The 16,626-nt window shown below is 51.1% G+C and overlaps 1 protein-coding gene across 1 annotated transcript; it reads left to right on the forward strand.

Moving 5' to 3' along the window:
* Positions 1 to 2,803: 2,803 nt before the first annotated feature.
* LAT2 (linker for activation of T cells family member 2) lies at positions 2,804 to 13,330 on the forward strand. The gene is given in 13 exon segments (XM_075720126.1): positions 2,804 to 2,891; positions 3,788 to 3,827; positions 5,404 to 5,447; positions 6,887 to 6,941; positions 7,387 to 7,442; positions 7,445 to 7,534; positions 7,954 to 8,118; positions 8,721 to 8,751; positions 8,904 to 8,959; positions 10,872 to 10,937; positions 11,780 to 11,848; positions 12,735 to 12,819; positions 13,198 to 13,330. Coding segments are annotated over 13 exon segments (978 nt in total).
* The last annotated feature ends 3,296 nt before the right edge of the window (positions 13,331 to 16,626 follow it).

Genomic DNA, 16,626 nt, shown 5'->3' on the forward strand with positions numbered 1-16,626 from the left:
ACTCTCTGAATTTTACTCCTGAAGAGCTGAAACTAGATGGGAGCCTGTTTTCTCCCCATGTTTGAATGCAGCATCTTGAAAGCATGGCTGATCAGCAAGTTATTTACTCTGTGCATCCTTCTGATATATCTGGACCTCGTTGCAGCCCTCAGTAGCTTGAGCCTATTTATTCTCCTCGCCATCTCCCTGAGGCAGAGAGCAGGGAAAGCACGTTCAGCCTTCCAAATATTTTATTTCTATCCCACCAGCCGTGAGTAAGTGCCTCCAGCCTTCTGCTTGTCATAAATCTGTTCATCACCTCCTTCCACCAGCTCCTTACGAGAGGAGTGTTTGTACCGAAAGAAAGGATTTCCATGGGCTTGGGTGTTGGTGAACATAAATAATAACCTCCGGGCTGGTGTTGTGCTTGTGACTTGGTGCCCGTGAGAGCTTTCACTGTGGGGGATGCTGTGATGGGGAGGGGGCATGCAGTGCCCTGTTCAGCAGCCCCTGCACATAACCACCTCTCATGTCCCCGTCGGGCGAGGGGCCCAGGAACAGCCTGGGTTTGCTGCGTTTCTGCCCCGCTGCAGAAATAAAACCAGCTCTAGAAGGGAGATGGCGGCCTGCCCTACAATGGTATAAACTAGGTCAGTGTTGTCAGGTGCCTTCAGCTCTGCCTTGCCTTTACTTTAAAAAAGAAGGGGGGGGAAAGAAAGAAGGGGTGGGGGGGAGAAAAAAGAGAAAGAAAAACAAAACCCAAAAAAACCCGCACAAACCAACCAGCAGTGTCACAGCCCTTTGTATAAAGAATTTCAGTCACCAGCATTGGGCCAACTTCCCTTAGCTGCCTCTTGCAGATGCTTTAGAGATGATCCACAGCTCATGATTTCCAGGGGGGATGTTGAGCCAAGGAAAACTGATGTGAGAAACCACATGGTTTTGACCAGGCTCCGTCCCTGATGTCCCGGCTGCAGCTGGGAGTGTGGGTCCTGCGCCTTCAGGGTGGGTGCTGGGCACACCATTAATTTAAAACAACTCATCCCACCTTCTTCAGAAAGTGCTGCAAGAAACGTTGCAGGGAAAGTCTACAAAGAGCAAAGAGGGGGTCTATAAAGAGCAAAGAGGGGGTCTATAAAGAGCAAAGAGGGGGTCTACAAAGAGCAAAGGGGGGGTCTACAAAGAGCAAAGAGGGGGTCTACAAAGAGCAAAGCCACGGTGGAGTGAGTGCTGGGAGCTGCTGTGGCTGCATGAGTCTGGGGTGACCTTGAAGGGAGTAGAAATAGGCCCAGTTTGCTCACAAGCAGAGAGGATGGCCTCAAAGCCAAGTCATTGTCCTGCTTGATTTAGGGTCTTTTGGGACTTTAGGGCAGTCAGACTGCATTTGGGCACCGCTGAGAGGATGCCGACGCCAAACCTTGGGCAGCCCTCCCCATCCTTCAGCGATCGCTCCCTCCTGGCAGGGGCGGAGTGATGCTGTGCTCCAGGGGCCGTCTGGAGCAAACATGGGGGACTGCGTCTTTCCTTCCCTTCCCCTGTGCCGCAATCATTTACAGCGCAGCCTGGTAATTAGGACACTGGTGTAGGACTGGGACTCCAATGCCAAACCGGACCACAAACCTCCCACCAGGATCCTCGGCCGCACGGGCAGGAAGATGCTCGCTCAGCACCGAGAGGCTTGGCTGCTGCAAGAAAGTCTCTGGGTTTTCTCCCACATGTCGGCTGTCGGTGCGGCTTGCAGTTTTGGCAGAGAAATGTTATTTATTCCACTTTACACAAATGGAGGCAGAAGGTGCTGAGCGGGGCAGGTTCAAGCTCCTGTTTTTTATCATCTGTTATTGATATTTGTTCCCCCTATATATCTATTTCTCCACAGCGGCTATACCAATACAATACAGGCTTAAGTTGTAATTAGGGAAATACAAGTTAGGTGGTAGGCAGAGCAACGACGTACTGGCCTTTGGCAAATTGAAGCATCTCCAACCCTAAGGGCCAAAGAAGAAGTTTATTAAAAACAAAAATAAATTAAAATAATCTGCAAGTGACGAAAATCTGGCCCCGGGGAATAGGAATGGGCTAAACAATCCGTCTCAGTCCCAGCAGGCTGTTTTCTGTGATATTTATAGGATGTTTTGTATTTTAAAGGAAGAAATCGAAGCCAAGTCATGCTGATTATTACAAAATGTTAGCTGCTGTTTGTGGAAGAGCCTGTCATGGAAAGAAGGGGAAGAGCTGGTGTCTGAGCCAGCCCAACACAGGAAAACGTGTGGGGAGTTCAACATTTAAAGTAATTCTGTGCTGCAGGGAAATAGCCAGAGCACCTCGTACAAAGGTCTTGGCAGATTTGAAAATTTCCAAGAGCTTCCCTTTTTGCCCTCTCCTCTAGATATTAAAAAATAGTATCTGCTGACAATGTTTGATGATGGCAACGCGGGTTATGGGATGGGGAATGAGTAAATCCAAGTGGGTTTTTCCTCTTTGTGCTGGCGTCCCGAGGGAAACCCCGTGAACCTCTTCTCCTTCCCTACGGTAAAATGGGGGGTTTGGCTCTGGTTGTGCTCAGGTCTTACTGGAGCAGAACGCGTGTGGGCAGCCCCTCGGGCCAGAGCGGTGTGGGAAAGGGCACTGCCTCTGCCACCCCGTGGTAACGTAACCCCGAAGCCTCTTCTGCATCCCCAGCAAACACCCTGCTCTTTGGGGGCAGATAGCACGCGGCCCTTCGGCGGCTAAAAGCTTTCCGAGCGGCGGCCACGCAGCCCGGCGCGCCCCTGCTGCTCACAGGGTTCCCCTCGCCGCTGTGTTTCAGGCTGGATGCGGCCGGGCCATGGCGCAGCTGGAGCTGCTGTGGGCGGCTGCTGCGCTGATGCTGCTGGGGGCCGCCGTCAGCCTCTGCGTCAAGTGCCAGCTCTCCGGTAAGGCGCTGCCCGCGTGCCTCGGGGTCCTGCCCGCGTGCCTCGGGGTCCTGCCCGCGTGCTTCGGGGTCCTGCCCGCGTGCCTCGGGGTCCTGCCCGCGTGCTTCGGGGTCCTGCCCGCGTGCCTCGGGGTCCTGCCCGCGTGCTTCGGGGTCCTGCCTGTGGCCCTGGGCTGGGGGGGTGACACTGGGCAGACCCTCTCCTTTTGGGGTGTCCCTTCCAGGCGGGTTTGGTCCTGCCCAGCCATGTGCTGGCTCAGGGAACTTTGCCCTCGCGGGGACGCTCCTAGCAGCTTGAGCCGGGAAGGGTCACTGCTGGCGGCCAGAGAGCAGCTGGGAGGGAAGGCCCCCCCAGTCCTTGCAGCACCCCTTCCCTGGGCTGGGTGCAACGCCATGGGCTGCAGATCCTTCTCCGTGGGCGCCGTGGTGGGTGGCTTTGGGACACCTGGCACAGGAGGACCACATCCAGATGCACAAATCCTGCAGGGGCTCTGGGGCAGACAGGCAGGAGGAGGGCAGGCACGAAAGGACAGGCTGGGGGATGTATTCATATGTACGCTAAATACAAAGAGAGCGGGGCGAGCACCCACCCTGGCAGGGGGGTCGAGCCCACCTCTCAGTGCTGGGTGGGTTTTACTGGGAGAGGCTACAGGGTGGGGTTTTAGGGAGAGGAATGCCTTGCTTCTTTGCCTTGCGGTGTCCAAGACAAATACTACACTTTAGAGATGGTTTAAAAAAAAATAAAGCAAAACCCTATCGCAACTGCTGCTCGCCACCTCCGCTGTCCTCTTGTGCTCCTGGTTGAAGAAGTTTTGTGAATGTGTTTTACTGGTATTTCTGATCTCTAACTCCCAAATCATCCTTTTCCAAGAGCTTTGTTTTTTCCTTGTCTTCCAGCTACGAAGCGAGAGAAGCAGCCGAGTGAGCGGAGGAGCCAGTAAGTTGCCTTTCACAGTCGCGCTTCTCCCCCAAACAGCTCACCTGGGGTGAGACTCTGGCCAGAGCCAGACCCGCTCCATGCCTCACAGTTGAAATCTGTATTTATACAAAATCAAATAATCCCAAAATGGGGCGTGCAGGGTGGTGTGCCACAGCCCGGGGCACTTCTGAAGGGGTAATGCCTTTACAAAGAATAATCCAAAATGAAACTGAAGCTCTGACCATGATGCCTGTGAGTCATGAACTAGTTGGAAAAAGGTCTGGGAGAATTGGAAGGGCAAGTCCTTATCCTGTCCTGTCGTGCCCCAAGATGAGGTAGAAAGGTTGCTAACTTCTTAAACAAGACCCTGCCCTTGGCTGGTGCTGATGGGACCCTGTGCCAGAGCAACCACTGACCTGCAGCATAGGCAACAAAGGAAATGCATTGTACACACACGCACACCCCCTTATTTCCTTCAGCAACAGACAAACCACAGCTAAATGATAAAAAGGAAAAAAAAAAAAAAAAAGCTGGTTTGTAACCTTTGATATACGAGTAAATGCGGTGCAAAGGGGCTCTGCGAAGGCCTCCGTGGGGTTGGGGTGTTTGCTTCTGCACCACTTGCCTGGGACCAGCGGCAAGGCTTGAGTGTGGTCCATTGGAGACCGATGGAAAAGCCGGCGCAGGCTCCGTCCCCTGTGGGCTCATACTGAATCGTTCCAACTTCTTGAAATTTGTACCTGGATTACGTGGTTTGACTTCAAACTCGTGGTATTGTGTGCTCTTTTTAGAGACCCATTTTGGGTTAGTTAGGGCTTTTTGCAAGCAAAGTGGTTTAACTCTGTATATTTGCAGACTTTGCAATGAGGTCCTTTGGCTGACACCTCATCTCCCCGCCAGCCCTGTGCCGTGAATACCGGCTTGGGATGGGGGGGATGACCAGAATGAAAGTGGGGGTGGGCAGGGAGAAGAGACACTTTCAGGGTCCCAGAATCAGAGTTAATATGTACCTGTATGCACCTGCAGTTGCAGGGACATTGAATCATCTTGTGCTCTGAAGAGCAGCAGTCCTGTTTAAAAAGTAAAGAGGTTATTTGGCACGTATTTTATTTTTGTCGTTGATCACGTATGTTATTTTTTTCAGGTTGATGTTAAGGGATGTTGGGAGGGGCAGGGACAGCAGCAGAGGTGAAGTCGTGGGGTTTGAAGCCATTTCATGGGTCAACACCTGTTTTTTTTCTGGGTGAAAATGCTCTTCTGGCCTTAACTGATGCATAAAGTGTCAGAGTAGGAATTACCCTAAACGACATTTTCCTCGTCCCTGGGTCCTTCCCTTAGTTAACATTGGCTGCTCTGCCAATGGTCCATAAGCACATCTTGACTTTAAGGGGTCAAAGAGGGGTCCGGGAAGCTGCCTCCAACTCATGTGGGTCCTGCACAACACGCTGAGTGATGCACCGCAGTATTTCACCAAGCCCGGCACAGAGGCTGTGCTCTCTTCGCTACGCTCACCAAACAGGGAGGTCTCTTGCCTCTATTTTCCTTGTCATAGACCCCCAAAATTGACCTGAGGTTGTACCTCTGTTTTTTCCAGGCTTGAAAGCCAGCAGAGGTTCGAGGTGATTCGATCCCATTCCAGTGAGTATGAACGTTGCATGGGGCTCCTGCGTTGCGCGGTAGGGGTCCTGCGTGCACAGAATGGGGGGAAAGTGAAAATAAAAGGGTGACCTCGAAGCCAGGTGGTGAAACGATATTAGACCAAGATTGTCAATGCCACCTTAGATGCTTGTAGCCATGTGAATTCTGAGCTCTAGGAAAAAGTCTCCCGTCGCATTGAAAATAAATCACCAAAGCAATGTCTTTGAAATGCAACGCCCTACCAACTTGGGCTCTTCAAACCACTCTGTTTGTCCTGTGAAAATGACAGTGTGGGTGAACCTGAATTTATAGAAGTGACTCATTTATCATCACCCCCTTACTGCTTCCTGCGACAAGTTGGGTTAGGCTCTGACCTTTTGATTTTTATCCTGAAACGAGCTGCTGACTGGGTCTGTGTTAAATGTCACTGTCTGCAGACAGGCTCTGCAGGGCCGCTCCTTTCCCTAGGACCTTGCTAGGTGTCCTGGTTTCAGCTGGGATAGAGTTAATTTTCTTCCTAGTAGCTGGCATAGTGCTGTGTTTTGGATTTAGTATGAGAATAATGCTGATAACACACTGATGTTTTAGTTGTTGCTAAGTAGTGCTTACACTAGTTAAGGACTTTTTAGCTTCCCATGCTCTTCCAGGTGCACAAGAAGCTGGGAGGGGGCACAGCCAGGACAGCTGACCCAAACTGGCCAAAGGGCTACTCCATACCATATGACATCATGCCCAGTATAGAAACTGGGGGTACTTGGCCGGGGGCAGCGATCGCTGCTTGGGGACTGGCTGGGCATCGGTCAGCAGGTGGTGTGCAACTGCATTGTGCATCACTTGTTTTGTATATTCTTTTATTATTATTATTACTTTCTCTTTCTCTGCTGTCCTATTAAACTGCCTTTATCTCAACCCACAGGTTTTACTTTTTTTTCCGATTCTCTCCCCCATCCCACCAGGGGGGAGGGGGAGTGAGCGGCGGCTGTGTGATGCTTAGTTGCTGACTGGGGTTAAACCACAACACTGGGTCTGAGCCCCACAAACCCCCTACAAGTCTTTGCTTCAGCTCAGCCTGACTAAATCTTATGACCTACTGGTGCTGAGCATGGGAAAGGCCCCCAAATCAAGTGGGTTTGGGGGACAATAGGCAATAAGGCAGCAGTTGGGATTGTAGCTTCCTCCAATGTGTCTAGCTCTGTGGTCTGCACAGACACCAGCTTTTTCTCTATTTGTTTCCCATTTTGGCCACTATGTACTTTTGAGGAACGATTTGGAAGCTGTTTTGGGATGGATTAGAAAAATGCTTGCCAGTACTGGGGAATCTTCTCTGTTGGATGCTCTGTGTTTATTGAAATACCTGCTGCTGCCATAATAATTTATATTGTATATATAAATATATATATATAATATAAATATATATTACATTTTGTTCTTGGTGCTAGCTACAACCCGAAGGCTGGAACAAATTAAGGAACCTGAAAACTTATCAAGATCAAGGTGCGTAAAAAACCAAACCAAAATGTAGCTATGGAGCCAAGGTTGGATGAACTTCACCCAACATACATGAATGTTCAGGATTTGGGATTGGGTTCTGGACCCTGTAGATGGGGCTTTCTTAATTTATTGATGGTCAATAGTGGGTTTAAACTTTTTCTGGATTTTCTTCAGTCTGACTGTGTTCTACTGGCAACCATTTAAATCAAACCCAGGAAATGAGCTGTGGCTGTCCATAACAGGTACATCATGAAAAAGAAATGGTCATTCTTTGCTTATAAGCAGTTTGACACAAGAAATCCCCTTTTCCCTATCCCCAAAAGCCCCAAGAACTACACGGCCACAATAACTCTGCTGCAATATTCAGGCATGGCTATTTCTATCTTGGGATTTGACCCCAAACTCTTCATTTCCCGTTGCTCGGTATGTTTCCTGTATAAACTCCCAGGGAGGTTTCACAGCTGGTCCTTCTGGCTTAGTCATTGCTGTGGTTTGTAACCCCTGGATGGTTTGCTCAGACCTGGGATTTTAGCTCCCTTTTCTCTCTTTCAGGAAAACCACTGAGGAGCTCGGTGCCTCCTGCCGTGCTGGATATGGTGAGCATCTCCCCTGGGATGGGCGCTGGTTCAATGCTCTCCCTATCCACGTGGCCGCGGGGGAAGCACCTACTGCAAAATTCGTAAATGGGGATGTTGCAAATCGAGGCTCGTTTGTGTGGGTGCCAGCTGAGAACTCCCACTGGTTTTGGGAAGATGGAGCCTCTGAGAGGGACTGCTGGGACCCCGGGCAGGGCAGGGGGTGGGGTTTGCCTGGAAACAAGCTGGGTGATGATAAAATTAACTGCTGTCATTAGCACCCACCCATGATGCTTGTGGCTGGTCTGCACAGCAACACTTACTAAGAACTCGCCTGGGTCATCCTGCTATGGCTGACCAGTCCCAGTTAGAGCCACAGGGCCAGATTACTTAAGATATCATCCCTGCCTGTCCCAACACCTCTGCCCCGGGGCGTCCAACCTTGCAGCTGTGTCCCCCGGCCCCGAGAAAGGAGCTGAGTTGGGGCAGAGCTGCTGGTGCCGCAACGCTTGGTGGCTCCATCATCAAGCGGCTCCCATCGCTCAGCCTAAGCCCGAGTGTAACGTGCCCCTCTGCTTTTCCCAAGGGAGCTGGACCGAGTCCAGGTATCAGAATTTCCTGACAGGTAAATGCTGCAGCCGCGTGCCCGGGGGTGCGTGGGTGGGAAGGCTGCTGAGGCGATGAGAGGTTACCAGGGATGAGAGCGGGCAGGGAGCACGCAGGCAGCCAACACTGCAGCTGGCGGAGCTCTACCTTGGTTAATTTAGCAATTGCTTTATAAGACATACGCTGATCTGATTAACGATCAGAGCGGAGGGGGACGGGATGCTTGCAAGCCCCCCGCTCCCTCCCGGGCCAGCGTGAGCTGGTGCTTGCCCTAAGAGGATTATTGGCGTGTTGAGCCGTACTCGCCTTTCCCAAACACGGGAGGATACTCCCAATCTCCCTGCCAGCTGGCAGAATCTGTCCATGAGAAGTGGTGAGCCCTGGTTTTCTCAGGGCCTGGGGTGGATTTGGGCTGCCTCCCCCTGCTCCAACCTCCTGGCTCTGCTTGTGGACGGGCTTTGGGGCCAAGCCGGAGCTTTCTGGCTGCTGGGGACATCTGCTATAGCTGCGCCCAGGGAATTTGTCCAGCTGTGCTTTGGGATGGTGGTTTGAGTTTGTGCAATGGTACGGTGTGCTGATGGCAAACCCTTTGTGCTTGCAGAGGACTGCCTGCGAGGGGACGCTGCCTACGTGTAAGTAGCTGGTCGCTGCCCGCTGGCGCGATCAAGCGGAGCCATGCTGCTCCCAGTGCGCTCGCGTGCTCCTGGCTCTCCTGTAGCTCAGGCTGGGAAGCCCGTGGGCTGCCCCAGGCAGGAGGAACTAACAGTGGCTCTTCTATTCACAGGGAGCCCGTGTCTCTGGATTACTACAACTGTGCCCGGTTCTTCACACCACCCAACGGTAAGGCCTCCACAGGAGCAAGATGGGTTTCTTCTCGAGCCACCAGCCCAACTGTCCCGTGGCTCCAGGGAGCCTGCGAGGCTTCTCGCCTAGGTCTGTGCGTTATCGCCGTACGGCCTGAAGCAAGCGTGGGCCCAGGAGATGCTTTCGTTAAGGGTTGTAGCAGAGCTGTGGGGCATGAGGGATGCCCAAGCCCAAATCAGTCCATCCGTTGGCTATAAATAGGACAGCCCAAATGCATCCGTGTCTCCGATTGCACAAAACACTTTGCTCTTACCCTGTTTCGTCTCTGGGCAGCAGCAAATTGTCCATCGCTGCAGGAGTGTTTGGGGTAATGAGGCTGTTTTCCTGTTCATAGCTCTGTCTACTTCGGGTGAGCAGCCCCTCAGGGTCCTGCCCAGACACGCAGGAAAAGGCATGTCCTCATCCAGAAGCTTTTTGCCAAAGGGAGGACATCAAATATTTTGTATGCTTGGTTTATGAGGCTAGTGAATGAAGGTGGGATGAAAGGCACCGCCCCATTCAAACGCACATTTTCAAGGCAAATATTGCATCTATGAAACGTTTTCACCTCCTTGGGTACTCAACACTTCTCTGTGCTGACTCAGACAAACTCAATTGATTTTTATCTAAAATGACTTTCAAAACGTGAATCCTATTGTTTGTTTAAAGAGACTGGAGGGAGAAAAAAAATTAAAAAAGAAAAAATATCTTGTTTAAATGTAACTTATTAAAAGAAAGGGAAAAAAAAGGAGGAGAAAGAGAAACCTGAATGTATTACCATGAATGTTTTTGTATCCCTTATTATTTTAATACTTTTTCAGTGGCTGAGGATTACCTAGAGGTAGTGTCAGAGTGTAGCTGTTGCCGAGCTGCTCCGCGTTGCTCACTTGGCTAATGCCTTCCCCTCCTGCCTGGCATGGTTTTGGGCGGCAGAGCCCTTCCCGGTGCAGGGATCTGCCTGTCCTGGCTGAGCTCAGTCGCCCCGCTGAGCTCGGTGCTTCTCCCCTTCAGCTTTGGAGAAGCACGGAGGGTCATGGGGCGGGCAGCAGCAGTGCTTATGCTGTCTGCAAACTTTTCCAGCTTAGGTGCCGGCACCACACTAACTGGTGGGTGTCAGAGGTGTTTTCAGCATCAGTGGATGCATGTTTTGAGGTTAGCAATATAGGGACTTGTGGTTCAGCTGCTCACGGCCCCATCCAGAGAGCTGAAATAACCAGCAACAGAACACAGAGCTTGTGGGGGGGAGGGGTTTAATTCTTTTAAGCAGATTTTGGTTCCAGATGCTAATAGCTTTGTGTACTGGGCTCAGACAGATGTTGTGCTCGGAATGGGGCTCAGTTCCTTCCCAGAAACTGAGAATAAGCCCAAGAAGACACCACAGTCACAAGGTTAATGCTCACTGGGAAGGAATACCCCCTCCCAACTGCTACCCTGGGCTGGGTGCCCGGGGATTCACCCCTTGCTGGAGCCAGCCCTCCCCATGTTCGCCTTAGGGGCTGCTGTAGTGCTAGTAATTATGCTTATTGGTTTTTATTCCTATCTGTAAGAAAACTACCTTGCCTTAGGACTGGCTTTGGCCACTCACCCTTGGGTGGCGTGGCTCGGAAGTGGGGCCATGGCCAGAGGGGCTCTGCCGGCGCTCCACAGTGCCAGTGGGGATGGTGCTCCCGTGGGGCAGCGATCGCCTGGTTCAACTGCGCTAGGGATGCCCCGGCCCCGGGCCAGTGCAGGCTGTCCTGAAGACTAACGACTTTTTAGCTAATGTGCGTTTCGTTGTGGGAAATAGCCTCTCCTGCAGGTGCTGAGGGGTCTTCCCAGGTCACCTACACTTCTGCAGATGCTGAGGGGTCTTCCCAGGTCACCTAGGTTTCCTTAAGCCCTTTGTCCCCCTCTTTCTTCTCTCTGCCAGAGAAAGAGGAGGATTCCCATTCCTATCAAAACGTCATCATTGGAGTGTCTTACGCCTCCGAACCAGGTAGGTGTGTTGCTGTCGTGGTTTGTGTGTGTTGTACAAAGGTATCTGGAAGCGCAGAGAGGGACGGCAACCTGCTCAGCCAAGGGAAAACCCCCTTGTTCGCAGGCTCAGCTCTTCCTATCAGCTCCATGCCGGTGGAGCCAGGGTGCAGGGGCTGCCACAGGCGCAGAGCAGACCTGGAGCATTTCCCCTTTCTGCAGGAAAATGCGCGTGGTGATATCTTACCGGCTGAGAGCTCCTCTCTGAGCTGCTCCCTTTGACTAGGGGGTCTCTGCAGCAGTTCAGGAGCTTTGGGATCAGCATTGCTTCTCTAGGTCTTTCAAGTGTTGTTACAGCCAAGACTGATCGTGGTGCTAGCCCCCAGCTCAGGTTTCTCACCACGTCCAGCCCAAGAAGGCTGCAGCCAGTGCACTGCTGGAGGGTGGTGTGGGACCACAGTGTCTGCTTAAGGGCTTCCAGCTTCTGTCCTGGGTTGTTGTAATTAAAAAAAAAAAAAAAAAAAAAAGTCAAGTTGGTTTCCTTCAGTGAATTAACACAACGCTTTCTGCACTGCTAGAGCCTGCCCTGCTCCTGCCTGCCTTTGTATGGAGCGATTAGAGGAGGCAGGAGCAGCGGGGACCAGTCTGATCCCCATCCGTGCCTGCAGATATCCAATTGTGTGGTCAGGGCTGGAAAAGCGGTGAGGCAGCATCAGCAGACCTGCAGCAGGACGGCAGCGGCTCGGCTGGAAACTCAGCCACGTGCATGGGGCGGTTGGGGTGCAGCGGTAGGAGGGGGGTTTCACAAAGGTCCATTTTTAGTCCACTTGCTGTTCAGCATCATCCTGTCCAAACTCTTCTTAGTCACAGATGACGCTGTAGACTATGAGAACAGCACAGCGATACACATGTGGAAATTCCAGCAAGCGGAAGGTATGTTCTCAGCAATTGTTTACTATTTAGGGATGGGCTCATGGGCAGGGTGCCTGTCGCACTAGGCCGGTACAGACCACGCTCAGGGCAATGCAGCCATCGCCCCCATCTTGAGTTATTTTTTTCCCCAGTCGCCCATGATAAACATCTAAGGTAACGTCCAAATTGCTACACACACTTGTAATTGAATGTTGCTGTGGTGGGATGTGGTGTTTCTAGTACTCAGAAGGCCACCATGCAGGTGGCTGTCCCTAAACCCTGACCACAGGATGCTACAGAAGAATGTCGCTCTTCATGTCTTATATCCTCTCAGGTTTTGAAGTTGCCCTGGTGCAAGCTTAGCCTTGTAATCCCCTCTGACAAAGAAATGTGCAGCCTGCACATCCAGTGGGTCAGCCTGCGACCCTCCTGCAGTAATCGGGGGCGCGTGTTTCTTAAGCTAACCTTTAAACAGCAGTTTAATCTAACGCGTCGCATCCTGTGCAGCGTAGGGGGTAGTCTGGCCTGGGAGATAGTAGTGAATGTATACATATATATTTACGAGCTTTCTGTCTCTGGTGTGGAAGCTGATTCTTGTTATCCTGTTTGCATGCTGATTCTTGTCATCCTGTTTGCATACTCTCCAGATTAAATCTAAGTCCATCTCTTTTGGCTCTGAAAAGCTGCCCATGCTCGCTGCTTGCAGGGTGTTTGCAAATTTGCTGTGACCATTTTGAAGCCCCTTCAGGGAGACCCTGACACTGTGATCTAAGGTTTCTTAGCCCAGGCGCAAAAATGTGTTGGCACCGAAGACTAAATATTGGCTGGACGCATGGCGTGTCTATGGTGTATACGTGCTTTTAGATCAACCCGCTTACTGATCACTGCTTCCCATCCTCACTCGCAGCTCTGCAGACAGAAAGCCCAGATGATGAGCCAGACTACGTCAACACGGCCCCCGCGTCAGGCCCTGCCCCACGGTCAAAGCAAAGGTAAAAAGAGAGCAAATGGTTAATGTATTTATTTAGAGGTGGAGGATTGTGTTTATGCCAAAGAGAGCTCGGCTGGAGCTTTGCCCCTTGCCGGCGGGGCCAGCCGGTGCCCAGCAGCCCATGTGGGCAGAGCAGGGAGCAGCGGCAGCCTGCTCTGTGCCGTAGCACGTCTCTGGCTGTTGCTAAGATGACTAACGCTGACCGTGGAGACAAATCTGTCCTCCAACAGGAACTCAAAACCGCTTCAGAGCAGCTTGGGGCGGCACTGCTACATGCTGCAGACAGGAACCCCCAAAGCCCCTCTGGTGTGTGCAGCTCAGAGGCTGAGCAGCGTGAGGGATTCCCTGGGCTCAGCTGAGCCCTGCTTGCTGTGCTAAGACTGCATATCCTGCCCTGTTATCAGCAGCAGCCTGATGCTTATGATAAAGAATTACACAAGGCAGTTACAGTAAAAACCATCTGCAGAGAGCTGCAGGAAGACTGCATGACACTGAATGAGTGGGTGATATAGCACAGTGTCAGTAAATCCACCATAATGTATGGAAGAGAAGCAGCCCCAGATACACCAGACCCAGGGAGAGGTTCTGCATTAGCTGTTACAGCTCAAAACAGGCTCTCAGAGGCCTTGCAGAGCCTCTTCTCAGCAGACGAGTGTACATGGATTGCTGGGAAAGGAAAAGAGGAAAATAAACTACCACTGTGTTAATGTACAGATCTGTGGTGTCTCTACATGCTGGTTAGAGCATGTAGTGCTGGTCACCCTGCTCCAGACTGGACTAGGACTCCAGCTGGGAGAGGGAGTGGGACCAGTATTGCTCTCTTTGTTGGGTTTTTACTCTGAGCACCTGCAGAGACCCAGAGGGATCATCCTTTTGCCACATGCTGACAGCTCCAGTTACAGGGTTTTATATTCCCCAAATTGTGGGCACCAGCGGTGGGCAGCCCCCAAAGTCAGATCTTTCTGAAGACGTGCAAAGTATTTAAGATTTGTCCCCACCATGCAAAGCACAGTCACCCTATTCTGCACATTACAGCATTTGCTTTGAATTTCAGCAGCCCGTGCCAGCAGCGTTAGCTCTTACTCACAAAGACTGTGCTAGAGGAGAAGCTGCCCCAAAGGCAGGTTGTGCATTTTTGCCAAGGATTCAGTGCGTGTCACTTACGGCACAAAAGTCATTTCCCAACAGCACACGCACATGATCTGGCCAGCAGCAAATACAGCTCAGCCTGGTGAATGCCTCTTCCCTGCCCCCAGACACCCACTTCTCCCCAGGGTCCGACACCAGCCTCTGCCGGGATGCAGCTGAACACGGGAGCCCTGGCCTGAGAAACCTGCCGCAGAGGTACCTCCCTGCCAGGTGTCTCTCTCTGAGCTGGAGCAAACCGAAAGAATATCATAAAAATGGACTGCTTCAGATGGGGATGCAGAGAAACTTGCTTTTTTGTAGAGAAACTCCTTTTCGGAAGGTGTTTATGGAATAGCCAGGCATTGGGTTTAGGCATCTGGAGGAAGGAAGTCAGATTATCCATGAAAAAATGAAAAGTGCTATAGTGGTAACTCTTATAAGCAATTCTGCATTTATTCCTCTTCCACAGAGAAATTTCGAGGATGTGGGGATTAGATTTCTGCATTAGTCACAGCGTGGCCCTGCGGCACTGGGCACATCAGACTGCTCTGTTTGCTGTTTGTAACGGGGAGGGTGCCCACAGCCTTCAGAGCTGTGAGAGGAACAATCAGGGCCGATGGATGCCCAAAACGTTTAGCAAAGCTGCTGTAACAACGGCATCTGATTTGGTGGAGAGGAATGATCAAAGCAGCACAGGGGCTACCATAAATCCACCTCCCAAAGTGATAAATGATGCTGGGAAGGTGAAAGAGGGAGGAGCAGCTGTGCTGCAAAGCGCTGGTAATACAGGTTTTCTGGGAAAACCTCCGGTCGTAAGCCCTAGCAAAATGCTATCATGGCTGTATGTGTAAATAGCTTCTGGCAGCTCTGTAAGTAAACTGAAATTGCCAGTGAAATTTCTGCCATTATAATGATGCCTCTGTTACAGCCTTTGCTAGCAGAGTAACGCTATAAAATCCCCATGTCCAACCAACAAATGCCAGCACGAGTTCTCCACCAAGGGAGGGTGAATTTCGTGTCCTGGCACCTCTGTGCCCTCCGTTCTGCTCAGGGATCATCATCCAGGAGCACAGCTGGGGCTTCTGCTTAGATGTGGGTATTTTGTAGTGTACCTCATTACTTATCCCTGGAAAGAAAATGTAACAGGCAGCAGACTTAAGAAGTTGAAAGCAGGGATTAAAAATCAGTGGACTCACTATATTTTCCCCTCTGATTTCAAGTATTCTGCGTGAAGTCTGAAGAAGTCCTTTGCTGAGCTGTAAGAGCACAGCCAGCGAGCATGCACACGGGGAGAGGGGAGATTTCAATCCCTCAATGAAATCTCTTCACCAAACTGTGCCCAAGATTGTGTAGAAGGGGTGCCGCTGAAAGGAAGAAATGCTCTGCTTGAAGTCCCACAGAAATCCAACTGCAAACCTGCAACTGGAGAAAGCACTCTGCCCGGCAGCCACCACGGGCAAGCCAAGAGCTTGTTATCCCGTCTCATTTCCCTGCACGTCTACTCGAGGGAGGATGGCCACTCCGTGCAATGTTTTCTCCTGTCAGGCATGAAATGAATCTTTAAATTGCTGAGCAGTAATGCAGCCAGCTACTTAATTTGTCAGGGTGACTCATGCACGATGGTATTAAGACATAGGGATTATGTTCTGATTTAGTTCCTCTGCTGTCCTACAGAAGCAGTTTCCTGCAAGAGAGGAACCAGCAAGGCAGAGGTTGCTTTTACAACAGCAGTCGTTCTCTGGAACTAAATGAGATACTAACCTGTTCACAAAAGCTAGAGGATTAAAACCCCACCTTAGCCACAGCTTGTAATTCACAGGATCTCTCTATGGCAGTTTTCCTTGGGTTTTGGTACCTGTTTTATAACAACACAAAGACCCTGCAACAACTGAGAAGGTCTGAGCCGCGGCTGCCAGCCTCAGAAACTGCACCAGCCTTTCAGTATTGCCACAGGGAACATCAGCCCTGAAATGTCGTAACCCTTGTCTCTTGAGACCTGATGCACAGATTTGGCACCGTTTTACCACTTATTTATTAAAATTGAAAAGCTTCTAAAGAAAACCTGGTGTTTTATTACAGTTTGCTGTGATGCAGACAGCTACATGGTTGGGTGAGACAGACCGAGATGGGAGCATGTGAGATGACACGGAATGGTGTGCGGGATCTGATGGGGAGAAAATGTAGCTCCTTAAAGCCTTCTTCCTCAAAATCAGTTCAGAAAACTGTGCTTGAAGAAGGGACGCAGCCCATACTCACATCTCTAGGACTGCTAAGAGTGAGCAGAGAAGTGGCGCTAAGGGCACGCGAGCCCTGGAGTGGGAGAAGGGGATGTCAGGTGTTTCCTCCTGCAGATGACTTGGCTGTATTTTTAGCAGAATCGCTGAGACCATGGGTGGCCACCGTTCGTGTAACTGAAATAGTGGGTGGTTTGGAGTGTGGCTTAAGAGACAATTTACTTGTAGCTCCTACAAATGCCTTTGTTCCTGCTTCCACAGGACTTTCACAACAGAGAAAATCTAGTGCACTTCAGGGATGTACACACACAGAGTCAGCTACAGCCTGGTTTTCTGCTTACCCCAGCCCAGCTTCTACTCACACCCTCTGGTTTCCTGATGTTTAACTGCTCTGCAAAAAGTTTGCACAGGTGGGGGACACCAGCATTGCAGCGAGCCTGGAGCAG

Source organism: Pelecanus crispus, chromosome 12 (assembly GCF_030463565.1).
Source record: "Pelecanus crispus isolate bPelCri1 chromosome 12, bPelCri1.pri, whole genome shotgun sequence".
Classification (NCBI taxonomy): Eukaryota; Metazoa; Chordata; class Aves; order Pelecaniformes; family Pelecanidae; genus Pelecanus; species Pelecanus crispus.